The 15466-nt window shown below is 45.3% G+C and overlaps 1 protein-coding gene across 1 annotated transcript in view; it reads left to right on the top strand.

Moving 5' to 3' along the window:
* The window catches only part of LOC115477806 (dihydrofolate reductase-like), a 36617-nt gene extending 22946 nt beyond the window's left edge, over window positions 1–13671 (top strand). The window contains exons 6-7 of the mRNA XM_030214896.1: window positions 5792–5918; window positions 13603–13671. Coding sequence (XP_030070756.1) covers window positions 5792–5918; window positions 13603–13671 — 196 coding nt within the window. The remainder of the gene's footprint in view (window positions 1–5791; window positions 5919–13602) is intronic.
* Window positions 13672–15466: the final 1795 nt, after the last annotated feature.

Raw genomic sequence — 15466 nt, 5'->3', positions numbered from 1 at the left:
CCTCCCCTCCATTTCCAGCAAATTGTCCTCTACCTGGGCCCCCATGTCCATCCTTGTCCCTCTCTGCCCTTCCCTCCTCCATCCATAGCCAGCAATCCTCCTCTCTCCCCTCCCCTCCATTTCCAGCAAATTGTCCTCTCCCTGGGCCCCCATGTCCATCCTTGTCCCTCTCTGCCCTTCCCTGCTGCATCCATAGCTAGCAATCCTCCTCTCTCCCCTCCCCTTCCAGCAATTTGTCCTCTCCCTGGGCCCTGCTGCTGCCCTCCCATCCATGCCTCTCTGCCCTCCCATCCATGCCCTCCCACCCATGCCTGTCTCTCTGCCCTCCCATCCATGCCTCTCTGCTCTTTCCTCCACGCCCTGGGGACTTTAAATCTTTTACTTCCGGTCGCAGTAGCGTCAGTGAAAGCGGAGCGCTGCCGACGTCTCCCTTCCCTTCGCGCTCTTGGTTTCCTCAGTGTCCGCCTTCTTCTGACGTCAGAAGAAGGCGGGACACCGAGGGAACCAATGAGTGCAAGGGAAGGGAGACGTCGGCAGCGCTTTCACTGACACTGCTGCGACCGAGGTAAAAGATTTAAAGTCCTCGGCAGCGCGGGGCGAGGGTAAGCACCGCGGTGGCGCCCTCCAGAGGTGGGCGCCCCCCTGCGGCGCTTACCCCGCTTACCGCATCGGCACGGCCCTGTACAGGAGTCTAGATGGGCCCTGGTGATCATTATCTTAAATCATATTCGACAATGATATGCTATCCATTTCAAAATCAGAGCAGTCACAAATACAAATTTCCTTCTTCTATCCAATAGAAATCAAACAAAATAAAACATGGAAAAGAAAATAAGATGATACCTTTTTTATTGGACATAATTTAATACATTTCTTGATTAGCTTTCGAAGGTTGCCCTTCTTCATCAGATCGGAAATAAGCAAATGTGGTAGATGACGGTATATATAAGTGAAACATCAAAGCATTTCATTGATAGGTTAACAGGGTGGGGGTGGATAGGAGGTATGTATCCAAAATACTCTCACAAACTCTGCTGGATTCAATGAAAAACTCTTATTTTCATAAACTAATTGGAAAAGGGGCCTTTTTCAGCATATCATAACCCACAATGACTACTACTACTATTACTTATCATTTCTGTAGCGCTACTAGACGTACGCAGCGCTGTATACTGGACATGAAGAGATAGTCCCTGCTCGACAGAGCTTACAATCTAATTAGGACAAACAGGACAAATAAGGGATAAGAGCATTACTAAGGTGGGAATGATAAAACATGGGTACTGAACAATCGAGTAAGGGTTAGGAGTTAAAAGCAGCATCAAAAAGGTGGGCTTTTACCCTAGATTTGAAGATGGCCAGAGATGGAGCTTGATGTATCGGCTCAGGAAGTCTAGTCCAGGCATATGGTGCAGCAAGATAAAAGGAACGGAGTCTGGAGTTAGCGGTGGAGGAGAAGGGTGCAGATAAGAGAGATTTACCCAGTGAACGGAGTTCCCGGGGAGGAGTGTATGGAGATATGAGAGTGGAGAGGTACTGAGGAGCTGCAGAGTGAATGCACTTGTAAGTCAGTAAGAGGAGTTTGAACTGTATGCGGAAATGGATAGGGAGCCAATGAAGTGACTTGAGGAGAGGGCTAATATGAGCATAGTGACACTGGCGGAATATAAGTCGTGCAGCAGTTTTCCCTGGCACCTTCATTTAAGTAAAACAGCAAAAGTAGAGGCTGACAAATGCACAAACCTTCATTTAAGTACACAGAGGCCACTTGGCAGCTACTTATTATATAACAGAATACTACTGTAACCTGGTATCACCACGCCTAACATTTAGGTGCTCAGTTTCACCATAAGCTGCCTAAGTGCAGCAGAGATACATCTACTATAATAAAACTCACCCTCAACGTTCTGAGGACACTGACTTCAGTGAAGCCAAGCCCTCACTTCCTTGAAAAAGGTTCGAAGGTTCGTGGTGGTGAAGCCACCAAAATCGCTCCGGGCCCCGCCCTCGAGGGCAGAGCAATGGCAGAACAAGGAACGGGTTGGCAGGGAGGGAGGGGGGGTGGGACATCGCTCCGGGCCCCGCCCTTGCGTCAAACGTCATGACGGGAGCAGAGCAACGGCAGAACAACGAAGGGGTTGGCAAGGGAGGGGGGAGAGGGGGTGTTGTCGACGAAAACCTTGCTAGCGCCCGTTTCATTTGCTCTGAAACGGGCCTCTTTAACTAGTATAACTTATAATATTCTGTACATTACCCCCTCCCCCACAAATTCTATATATGGCACAAAATAATTAGGTAACAAGCCATTAACTAGCAGTAAATTGATGTTAACAATCAATTGTTGCAGTTAATTGTAATTGTTTTTTGCATGCACATTTTCTTGATCAATATTCTATAACTCCGCATACCTAAATCCCCTAGAGGGGCATAATTGAACGGGGACAACCATCTCTAAGGGTGCCCATCTCCGAGGACTTCCCCGCGAAGGGGCGGGGCATCCCGTATTATCGAAACAAGATGGGCATCCATCTTTCATTTCGATAATACGGTCGGGGATGCCCAAATCTCAACATTTAGGTCGACCTTAGAGATGGGTGACCTTGGTTTTCGCCGATAATGGAAACCGAAGACGCCCATCTCAAAAACGACCAAATCCAAGGCATTTGGCCGTGGGAGGAGCCAGCATTCGTAGTGCACTGGTCCCCTCACATGCCAGGACATCAATCGGGCACCCTAGGGGGCACTGCAGTGGACTTCACAAATAGCTCCCAGGTGCATAGCTCCCTTACCTTGGGTGCTGAGCCCCCCAAAACCCACTCCCCACAACTGTACACCCTACCATAGCCCTTAAGTATGAAGGGGGGCACCTACATGTGGGTACAGTGGGTTTCGGGTGGGTTTACCAGCACAAGTGTAACAGGTAGGGGGGATGGGCCTGGGTCCGCCTGCCTGAAATGCACTGCAGTACCCACTAAAAACTGCTCCAGGGACCTGTACACTGCTATGATGGAAGTGGGTATGACATTTGAGGTTGGCATAGAGGCTGGCAAAAAATGTTTAAAAAAATTTTTTTTGGGGGGTGGGAGGGGGTTAGTGACCACTGGGGGAGTAAGGGGAGGTCATCCCCGATTCCTTCCGGTGGTCATCTGGTCAGTTCGGGCACCTTTTCGAGACTTGGTCCTGAAAAAAAAGGGACCAAGTAAAGTCGGCCAAATGCTCGTCAGGGAAGCCCTTCTTTTTTCCATTTTCGGTTGAGGACGCTCATGTGTTAAGCACGCCCCCGTCCCGCCTTCGGTACACTGCCAACACGCCCCCGTGAACTTTGATCTTCCCCACGATGGAAAGCAGTTGAGGACGCCCAAAATTGGCTTTCGATTATGCCAATTTGGTCGGCCCTGAAAGAAGGACGCTCACCTCTCGATTTGTGTCGAAAGATGGGCGCCCTTCTCTTTCGAAAATGCCCCTGCTAGTGCGCAACTCAAAAGGGGGAATGGCTAGGGGTGGGGGCAGGGTGTTCCAAAAAATTGCGTGTAGAATTATAGAATAGCACCATTTGCAAGCCCAAATGCCAAGAGTTGGGCACCGGCATTTACTCCAGGTTTCAGCTGGTATAAATACGGGCACCCAAATTTGAATGTGGGAATGGGTTCTAAGGGTTATTCTATAAACAGTTCTGAACTTGGGAGTGCTCTTTATAGAAAAATGCTCTTTGGCATTTTTTTTCCAGTGCACAAATTTGGGTGCCATTTACTGAATCCTACATGCATAAGTTGGAGCCACACCTATGTTCACCCAGGCTCCACCCATGTGTATTCCCCCTTGCAAAAATTCCCTATGTAACTTAAGTGGTTGTTTGCAGAAAAGCACTTAGATGCCCTTTGTGTACTTAATGCAGGTATGTGCACACGTATACTCAAGTGATAATACTCTAAACATTTACACATACAACACTAACTTAGAATACTAGTGCAAATGGCAGAAACTGCTCTTATATTTAAGACACGATCACTTACACCAGCCCTATAATGAGTAAATCCCCCTGCCTAGATGGTAGCCAGAATATGCATGAATTATACTATTCTATGCATATTTGCACAATTCCCACAATTCCCTCTGCCCATACACAAATCCAAAGGCAACAGTATACACTATCAAAACATGGCACATACTTTTCCTCCAGTAAATTAGGCGGCTCCTTATAGCTTTACCCCTAACTGGGAAGCAGGTAAAGGATAACACTGCTTTTGACTGTGTCTGAGGGGTTCTGAGTGGTTTGGAGGGGAGATTGAGAGGCTGCCTGAAGCCAGCTTAAACAGTTGGGAAGGTCTTGGGACCCACCTGATTTATTTTTTAAGGGCAGGAGAGGCTAGATTGGGAAGGAGAACCTAGACTAGGCTTTTTTTTTTAATGGTAGCCATCCAAAATGACAGACATAACATTAGAAAAATTCATGATATGGTTTATGCCATTTTGGATATAGAGTGACAAAAAATACACGACAAATGTTGTCATTTCCATGTCAGTTACAAATGAAAGCACATTCCTGCTGTAGACACCACCACCATGTATTGCTGTTACTTTTACTTGCTGTTGGCCAAAAATCTATATTTATGTCCACAAGTTAAATATGTTTTACAGCCAGCATAACTTACATTTCACTTGTACAGAGACATCAACACCTCTTTTCTTCAGCTGGTTATTCCCCTCTCTATACAGCCTTGTTGCATTGTTTTGTCACCTTGAGATCTTTAGACACCATCACCCCAAGGTCCCTTTCCAGAACTGTGCTTGTCAATCTCTCTCCTCCTATCTGGTACATCGTCTTTGGATTTCTGGGGTACAGAAATCAAAGGAGATGTACCAAATAGCACAGCTGAGTAGAGAGACTTTGGGGTGATGGTGTCTGAGGATCTTAAGGTGACGAAAATACCACAAGGCGGTTGGCAAGGCCAGAAGAATGGAAAGGAGAGACGGGGTGATATGGATACAGATGTTCAAATATTTGAAAGGTGTTAATTTACCAACAGACCCTGTAAGGTGGTAGCACTAGAGGATATGAATTGAGGTGTGTGGGGGACTCAGGAATAATGTCAGGAAGTACTTTTTCACAGAGAGGGAGGTGGTGGACATAAAAACGGTAACAGAATTCAAAAATGTGTGGTAAAAACACAAAGAAATCCTGTATAGCAGGTGTAGAACCAAACAAGCGCAGTGATTAGATGGCAACACCAGTAATTAGGAAGCAAAACCAGTGCTGGGAAGACTTCTACGGTCTGTGCCCTGATCGTGGCTTGACAGATTCAGCTGCTATAACTGTAGAATAAGACCAATGCTGGGTAAACGTCTACAGTCTGTGCCCTGAAAATGGCAAGGACAAATCAAGATCAAGTGTGGAGGAGTAGCCTAGTGGTTAGTGCAGCGGACTTTGATCCTGGGGAACTGGGTTCGATTCCCACTGCAGCTCCTTATGACTCTGGGCAAGTCACTTAACCTTCCATTGTCCCAGGTGCAAATAAGTACCTGTTTATACTATGTAAACCACTTTGAATGTAGTTGCAAAAACCACAGAAGGGTGGTATATCAAGTCCCAGTCCCTTATACTATTTCTTGTTGGGCAGACTGGATGGACCGAACAGGTCTTTTTCTGCCGTCATCTACTATGTTACTTGGGGAAACAGTAATATCCCGTTTTACAAGGCAGAAAATTATTATAAAGCAAAAATATGTTAAAACTGGCCTTGTGGTGCTATGTTCAAATGTAATATTCTTGTTTTCCCATTATTTTGTTCAGCTCTGCTCCAGAACACGTTCACTGTGTCTGTCCCAGTATGATGGATGCCATTAAAATGGCCTCTACACCACCTCTAAGTGAGAACCTTGAAACTATATGGGTAATAGGGGGAGTCGAGCCCTATGCAGTAAGTACATACACTTTTCAGTCACATGCATGGTTAGTCTTTATCAGGGCTTTTTTTGAGGGGGTACTTGGGGGTACTGAGTACCAACACCTTTTCCATTGTCTGCTAAAAGTGACCCATGGTCCCCAAATTTTAATGAAAGAGGCCTTACACACCAATTCTGCCTTGTCATAGATTCTGTCATTGGTTGCAGGGGGCTGGACTATTGTGGGCTGGGTCCATCAGTGATCACCCCACCCCTGAAGAGTGGCCTAGCATTTGAGTACCGGCACCTTTTTTTGCTAGAAAAAATGCACTGGTCTTTATAAGGGACAAATGAAAAGCAGCTAAGAGTCAATTATCTCCATATAACCTCCTTTCTTAACTGGGAGGTCACTAAAGCTTGATTTTCAGCTGGCTTGGCCATTTAAGATTAATCATTAGCCCTGGTGCTTACCTTTATATGTATGTTCAGTGACACTCTCTATTTAAGGAGAGCTGCTAATTATAGATTATCTAGGCAGTGACCACTCTGCTACTCAGCCGGCCTAAATTAAAGAACTTATCATCTTAACAGCTGAATATCACTGCTAAAGGGATAGTTGTGGGCTCCACCTCCTCAAATCTGGCCTCTTACTATCCAGATAAAATTTTGACTTTTAGGGATCCTACACGTGTCCAACGTGCGTCAATTTGGAACTACTGCCCAGCTACTGCATGGCCCGGACAGTAATTCCATTTTTTACGAATATCCAGTACGCTTGCCAGAAAATATCTCTTTATTTTCTACCGCACAGCGGTAATCGGCAGTTACCACCCAGTTAGCACGTGACACCTTGCCGCTAAGTCAATGGGTGGCGGTAAGGTCTCAAATCCTAAATGTACGCGCGCCAATTTTAATTTTGCCGCACATCCATTTTCAGCCCCCCCCCCAAATGTCTTTTTTTACAGGCACGCTGAAAAATGGACCTGCGTGCGTCCAAAACACGCGCCTACACTAGCGCAGGCCATTTTTTGGCGCATCTTAGTAAAAGGACCCCTTAGTGAGTTAAACAGTCTGGTTTTTCCAGGATAAGGGCTGAAATTATATAAATGAGTTTTGCATTTGCCATAACTCGCTTTGAATATTGGGCCCTGATGTCAGTGATCTGTTTTGCTTTAACATACAGTATTCTCTAAATTGTTCTGTGTTTTACTTTTTAATATTTCTTTTTGCAGTTTTATCTTGTATGCTGTAGACCAGTGGTTTTCAACTCAGTCCTCAGGGACCACCTGGCCAGTTGTATATTCATTGTGGTTATCCTAAAAACCCATGAGAGATATTTGCATACAGTGGAGGAAGCGCATGCAAACACATCTCATGTATATTCATTGTGGGTACCTGAAAACGCGGGTCGTCCCTGAGGACTGGGTTGAAAACCACCACTTTCTAAGTTGTGTTCAAAAATCTCATGTATATTCATTGTGGGTACCTGAAAACGCGGGTCGTCCCTGAGGACTGGGTTGAAAACCACCACTTTCTAAGTTGTGTTCAAAAAAGGGGCTGTATGCAGAGTGGGTATGGGAAGTGCACTCTTTGACCTATTGCTAGTAAGTAGTTATTGGAAGAAAGTAAACTGCAGACAAACCTTTGTGGTCAACAGAGAACTGGTTGTGCCTAGAATTCCTCCCCCTCCCCCACTGTTTCTGCTTTTCGTATAGAGATTGTTTGTAGAGTTTGCTTACAGATTTGGTCAATTAGATAAAGAGGGGCATTTTTCAAAAGAATGTCCAAGTCAGAAAAAAACATCCATCTCTCAGCCATTTTCAAACAGGAAAATGGCTGTTCAAAAATACACGAGAAGGATGGTTTTTTTTGGAAAATGTCCAAAATGAACAGCCTATTTCCAAAATGAAACATCCGAAATATAACACCAAAATTAAAAAAAAAAAAAAACAGGTATCATTTGTACAAAAATGGCCACACAGATGTCCCTGCAGAGCAGAGGGGCAAACTAGTGGTCAGTGCAGTGGACTTTAAACAATGGGATCAGGATCCTATCTTAATTCCTTTATTTATTTATTGCATTTGTATCCCACATTATCCCACCTCTTTGCAGGCTGAATGTGGCTTACAATACATCATGGATAGTGGAAATGAGAGGAGAATTGACATTTAGTGTTACAGAAGTATTTTGGGTTGCATGGTAATGGAAAACATGATAGTGATATAATATAAGGCATTCTTAACATTACTAGATATATGTGGAGATTTCACATGTTTTGGTCTTTGTGGTATATCTTGTCGAAGAGATGGGTCTTCAGCAGTTTGTGGAAGTTGGTCAGTTCATAGGCCGCTTTTAGGTTACGTGGCAATGTGTTCCAGAATTGCGTGCTCATATAGGAAAAGGTTGATGCGTGCATTAGTTTATATTTTAGGCCTTTACAGTTGGGGAAATGAAGATTAAGGAATGTGCGAGATGATCTTTTAGCATTCCTGGGTGGTAGGTCTATCAGGTCCGACATGTAGGCTGGGGCCTCGCTGTGGATGATTTTATTTACTAGGGTACATACTTTGAACGTGATGCGTTCTTTGAGTGGTAACCAGTGTAGTTTCTCTCGTAAGGGCTTTGCACTTTCGTATTTTGGTTTTCCAAATATGAGTCTGGCTGCTGTGTTCTGGGCTGTCTGGAGTTTTTTGAGTATTTGCTGTTTGCAGAGTTGCAGTAGTCTAGGTGACTGAGTACTAATGATTGTACCAGATTCCGGAAAACGGTTCTTGGGAAGAATGGTTTTACTCTTTTTAATTTCCACATTGAGTGGAACATCTTTTTGGTTGTGATTTTCGCGTGATTCTCAAGTGTTAGGTGCCGGTCAATGGTGACTCCAAGAATTTTAAGGGTTTCCGAAATTGGTAGGTTTAGTTTTGGGGTGTTGATGGTGGTAAATTTGCTCGTGTTGTGTTGGGAGGTGAGTATTAGGCATTGGGTTTTTTCTGCATTGAGTTTTAACTGAAAGGCATCTGCCCAGGAGGGCATGATATGTAGACTTTGGTTGGTTTCATTGGAAATTTCTTTTAGGTCTTGTTTGAATGGGATGTAGATCGTTACATCATCAGCGTAAATGTATGGGTTGAGGTTTTGCTTTGATAGTATTTTGGCCAAGGATGTCATCATTAGGTTAAATATAGTCGGTGAGAGGGGAGATCCCTGTGGAACTCCACATTCAGGTGTCCATGTGGCTGATGTAGTTGAATTTGACGTCACTTGATATGAGCGTGTAGTTAGGAATCCTATAAACCAATTAAGAACGTTGCCTCCGATATGTTCTTGTGAGCCCTCCCGAAACAGGTAAAAACCTACTATTCCTAAAGGTACACCACTACAATAGCTATTATGCTTGCAGGTGTCTCAAATTCAGGTTCAGTAGGTATTTCTATGTTCCAGGAGGACTTACGTATTTGTACAGAAATAAGTTAAAGTGGGAGTTACACCTGGGTCCCCGTGTTTCAACGTTCACTGCACTGATCACTAGGCTACTCCTTACACTTGATTGCTGCTCCATTAGGAATGGCCATAATATCTGAAGCTGTCATAGAGCCCGGTGTCCACTGTCACCTTCACTTCTTAGGGGTGTGGGAGGGGGTCAGTAAGCACTGGGAGATAAAGGAGGGGTCATTCCTTCATGTGGAGGAGTAGCCTAGTGGTTAGTGCAGTGGACTTTGATCCTGGGGAACTGAGTTTGATTCCCACTGCAGCTCCTTGTGACTCTGGGCAAGTCACTTAACCCTCCATTGCCCCAGGTACAAAATAAGTACCTGAATATAGGTAAACCACTTTGAATGTAGTTGCAAAAACCTCAGAAAGGCGGGGTATGTCAAGTCCCAGTTCCCTGTCCCTATTTGAGATTCTACATGGAATGTTGAAACTATTTGAGATTCTACATGGAATGTTGCTATTCCACTAGCAACATTCCATCTAGAAGCCTGACCTTGCAGATCAGCTACGTCGTGGCCATGCAGGCTTCTGTTTCTGTCTCACAGAAACAGAAGCCTGCGCGGCCGCATTGCTGATCTGCAAGGGCAGGCTTCTACATGGAATGTTGGTAGTGGAGGAGTAGCCTAGTGGTTAGTGCAGCAGACTTTGATCCTGGGGAACTGAGTTCAATTCCCACTGCAGCTCCTTGTGACTCTGGGCAAGTCACTTAACCCTCCATTGCCTCTGGTACAAAATAAGTACCTGAATATATGTAAACCGCTTTGAATGTAGTTGCAAAAAACCTCCGAAAGGCAGTATATCAAGTCCCATTTCCCTTCATCCCTCCAGTGTCAGCTGCTCAATCAGGGCACCTTGTTGTACCCTGGATGTGATTGAAACAGGTCTAGATAATAACATCCTTTTTTCTCTTGGATGTTGCTTCTCATTCCATTATTGCTGAAAAATGTCCACGTTTTGGCCCACCCTAGTCCTACCCAAAACATGTCCCCTTGCTATTTGGACGAACTGCAATATAAAACATCAAAATTCTACTTCTTAAAAATCATGATTTGGGCATTTTCGGCAGATGGACTTTATTTGGCCATTTATTTGGCTTGAAAACTGGAAACATTATTGCTTTGTTAGTCTAAGCTTCATTTTCTCCTCAGCTGGTCACAGCAGGATGGGATTCTTTCAGAACTTAACATGTCAGATGTCACATCTAAACCCTGCTTGTAGGAAAGAGCCTGAACCCTCTTTTTAAAACTGTGCATCACATGATTCCCCCTCCCCTTGTAAAATAGCATTCATTTTGAAATCTTTGTATTCACATTTGTATCATCAGATCATATAAACAGACTAAAACCAAGTTCACAAGTTTGCCATTAAAGACAAATTTAACAGTAGATTATTACTAATTGGAAATCTGGGATATATATTTTATAGTGACAGTGGCGTACCAAGGGGGGGACGATGGGGGCGGTCCGCCCCGGGTGCCAGTGGGTGGGGGGTGCTCCGCTCCCGCCGCCTCCCGTGGCCGTTCCCGCGGCGCCGCACATTTAAAAAACCGGCGAAGCAGCGTCGCAGGCAGCGCCTCATGCCCTACTTGTAAAAAAAAATCAAATCTCCTTCCTTCTCCTCCTCGTCTTGACGTCGACTCGGGCCTTCCAATCAATTTGATTGTCGACGTCAAGACGAGAAGAAGGAAGGAGATTTGATTTTTTTATTTTACAAGCAGGGCACGAGGCGCTGCCTGTGACGCTGCTTCGCAAGTTTTAACGGGACTGAGGTGGGGAAGGAGAGGGGCAAAAGGGACTCGGGTGGGGGTGTTCAGAGGGGAGAAGGGGACTGGGGTGGGGGTCTCAGACAGGGGAGGGAGAGAAGGGGACTGGGGTAGGGATCTCAGAGGGGAGAAGGGAAGGGGAGGGGAGGGGAGAAGGGGACTGGGGTGGGGGTGTTCAGAGGGGAAAAGGGGGGGGGGGAGAAGGGGTCTGGGGTGGGGAGAAGGGGACTGGGGTGGGGATCTCAGACAGGGGAGGGGGAGGGGAGAAGGGGACTGGGGTGGGGATCTCAGGGGAGAAGGGGACTGGGGTGGGAGTGTTCAGAGGGGAAAAGGGGAGGGGAGAAGGGGACTGGGATGGGGATCTCAGACAGGGGAGGGGAGAAGGGGACTCGGGTGGGGATCTCAGAGGGGAGAAGGGGAGGGGAGAAGGGGACTGGGGTGGGGGTGTTCAGAGGGGAAAAGGGGAGGGGAGAAGGGGGCTGGGGTGGGGGTGTTCAGAGGAGAGAAGGGGACTGGGTGGGGGTCTCAGACAGGGGAGGGGAGAAGGGGACTGTGGTGGGGGTCTCAGACAGGAGAAGGGGAGGGGAGAAGGGGACTGGGGTGGGGGTGTTCAGAGGGGAGAAGAGGGCTGGAACTGGGGGCTGAAAAAAGGGGCAGAGAGAGAGAGGGGACAGATCCTAGATGGAAGGGGGAGCGAGAGGGAGGGCAGACCCTGGATGGAGGGGAGCGGGAGGGCAAATGGTGGATTGAAGGGGCAGAGAGAAAGGGCAGGCAGTGGATGGAAGGGATGGCAGAGAGGGCAGACACTGGATGGCAGAGAGAGAGAGAGAGAGAGAGAGTGAAGGCAGATGCTGGATGGAAGGAAGACGGTGAAAAGAAGATGAGGAAAGCAGAAACCAGAGACAATAAACTGTAAATAAATATATTTTTTTATTTTTTTTGCTTTAGGATAAAGTATTGTAGATGTGTTAAATGTTATAATAGAACATGTAAATAAGGTAATCTTTTTATTGGACTAATTTTAATACATTTTGACTAACTTTCGGAGAACAAAACCCCCTTCCTGAGGTCAGGATAGGATACTGTAACAGCACTATACTGTACTGACCCGAGGACGGAGGTTTTGGCCTCTGAAAGCTAAATGTATTAGTCCAATAAAATGGTATTATTTTAGTTTCTATATTTGTTTTATTTCTATTTGTTAATTTGTAAAGTGGTGATTGGTACTTGTTAGTTTTTTTTTTCAAATTTACATCTGCTGTCTTTATATTTTGCACAGTACTAGGGGACAGTTTCTGTTTCTGTGGTGTTGCATTGTATGCTCAGTCTGTCCTCTTGGGGGTTCAGTTTAATTTTTGTCTAAATAGAAAGTTTGATTACTTATTCTATAGTGGTTTAGGGTTTATCTGTGTTTGTGAAAAAGACACGGCTTTCAGTTGGCATTGACTGTGCAGGATCTACGATCTGTACTATTCTGTCTGGTTTCGTTTTACAATAGGTGAATTGATGTTCTAGTGCTCACTGTAGTGTTTAAGATGCTTTCCTTTTCCTTGTGTGACTCGTAGAAATGACTGCTTATGGTATGGTAGAATTGCTCTATAGGTCCTGAGTGTTTTGTATTCTCGGCATGCCTAGTACTGGCTTTGGGGGGGGGGGGGGGGTGTTAAAAAATGACCGGCCCCGGGTGTCAACTACCCTAGGTACGCCACTGTATAGTGAGTCTCCGCAAATAAGACTGTGGCCAGATCTACTCTTCAGCTATATTTCTGACTCAAATTGGCAATGATGACAAGAAGGGTTTCCAAATTCTTTGGAAAATTGTCCATATTCTAGGGCTAACTTCTAGTATATAAGACATGAACATGCCTGTATGTGTCTCTCTGTGTGTATAATAAGAAATATTTTTATAGTAGTGGGTGTAGGTCAAAAATTTGGACATTAATTTGGTTTTAATACATATGCACAGTCTATTGTAAATCCCTTAATTAGTGCTGTGATCCCCAATGGAAAAAACAGTACTGGCTCTTTAAATGCATATGTTGCCTAATGGTTAGAGCAGTGGGCTGATACCCAGGGAAACCCAATCCAAATCCCATTGCTACTCCTTGTGACCTTGGGCAAGTCACTTAACCCTCCATTACCTCAGGAGCAAAATTAGAATGTAAGCCCTGCAGGGACAGAAAATACTTACTGTACTTGAATGTAACTCACCTTGAACTACAAATGTGAAAATTAAACCAGACATTATAATTAAAGGAAAGAGGTTAACATTTTGGTAATGCTACTTTGTGATAGGTTAAAGACAGAGGGGTTCATCCTGCATGTTGTCAAAGGTATGAGTTTTATGTCATCTTAGATAGAAGTTAAATGCAAATCAGAATGAGAAGATAGTTCATAATGATTTTGCTATCTAAAATATCTCAGCTACCAATTTTTCTTTTAAGACTTAAATCTTTCTTTTGCACAGGAAGCAATGAAGCATTCCTGGTGTGATCAGATACACATCACTGACATCATGGAAGATTTTGGACTGTGATACTTTCTTTCCTGAATTTGACCGGGATGTCTTTAAACTGGCACAAAAGAGTAAGTAAATAAAATATTTCCTTGGTTAGCAGTTTTTTTTTTAGGCCCCTGGTCTAAAAACCCTGACATTATATTTTTGTTCAAAGAACTTCGAAAGTACAGAATGAAGGAATGTAGCAAATATAAAATACCCGTCCTCTTTTCAGTGGTATTGTGGTTCCTTCAAACCCACCAACAACCTACTGTACACCACTACAATAGCCCTAATGCCTGCCAGTGTCACTTATATGTGGGTACAGCAGGGTTTTGGTGGACTCATATTTTTCACCACAAATGTTACAAAGTGGATTATGGGCCTGGGTCCCCTTCTCCATAATGGCCCTTTACTAAAGATTAGCACACACTAACAGAAGTAGCATTCACTAAATGCTAAGCAGCCCATTACCTATAGGCTTCTTCAGTGCCGCCGATGAGATTAGGCGGGCCCGGGGCAATGCCGCTCCGCCTCCCCCCCCCCCCCCCCCGCCACTGCAGTCCCCAGTCTCACCTGCCTGCCTCCACAGCCTCCGGGCCCCCCCTGCATTCGAAGCGGCCAGTCACAGATCGCCTCCCTTCGGGCCTTCCCTCCCTGTGACCCGCCCTTCATCTGATGTAACTTTGGTTTTCGTAGAGGGCGGGACACAGGGAGGGAAGGCCCGAAGGGAGGCGATCTGTGACTGCCACTTCGAATGCAGGGGGCCCAGCGCCGAGGAGGCAGGCAGGTGAGACCGGGGACTGCAGCGCCGGTGGGCTGTCCCCGGCGCCGGGCCCCCCTTGGAGGCTCGGGCCTGGGAAATTTTGTCCCCCCTGCCCCCCCCCCCCCCCCTCTCGGCGGCCCTGGGCTTCTTAGCATTTAGCAGGTGCTACTTCTGTTAGCGATGCTAAGCTTTGGTAAAATGGTGCCAAAAATGTGAATTAGTAAAGCAGCATCAGATTAGGTAACATCTGAGAGAATAAGAAGTTAACAACTCAAATGAAGACGCATGTGTGTAATAGTAATCCGATACTCTGTTAAATGGTGCAAAAGCCTGGCTAGTAATAACTCTTCACAACAGACTAGATTGTTTTGATTCACGCAACTTAAGAAGAATCCTACATGTCAAATGGCAAGATATTGTTTCAGTTTTAACCATATGAGAGAGAATTAAACCACCGCCAGTTAGTAACATACTACAACAATGGTTACTTAATGGTTTGGGCACGTTACAAAGAATGGATGTACCAGCACATACCAAAGCAAGCCATGAACTGAAACCAGAAGCTTAAAAGAGGTCCAGGAAGGCCAAGACACAAATGGCATCAAATACTGAAAACAAGGAGACTTGATTAACCGGAAATGGCGTGACTTCACAAAGCTGACGCTGTCTCCACCCAAGGAGGCTTTAATTCTCCCCAATGCAGCTGCCGCCATCTGGTACACTCAAACCAATGTAATTGATATGGCAACAAGCTTCACCTAGTGGCTTCAGGCCATATAATAGGCCAAGCACACTCCTGCCATCTTCTGCTAATCAAAACCTCTTGGTTGAAAGGACCTCACTGAGCTGGATATCAATTGGTCAGAAGTAGTTGATAAAACACAAGACCAACAAGTGTAAAGATGTATCTGTCTGCCTTATGTGTTGACTGGCTCAAGAAGTCATAATAATAATGATAATATAATGTGAGAAGGCCTCTTGTATGGAGCTAAAATCTATGAAGTGGGTCCAGGAGCAATAGAGAGAGAAATTGCATACCGTAATAAAATACAACCTGAACAAGTATGT

This window comes from Microcaecilia unicolor, chromosome 9 (assembly GCF_901765095.1).
Source record: "Microcaecilia unicolor chromosome 9, aMicUni1.1, whole genome shotgun sequence".
NCBI lineage: Eukaryota > Metazoa > Chordata > Amphibia > Gymnophiona > Siphonopidae > Microcaecilia > Microcaecilia unicolor.
The sequence above is the reverse complement of the archived record's forward strand: the minus strand, read 5'-3'. Positions and strand labels throughout refer to the sequence as shown.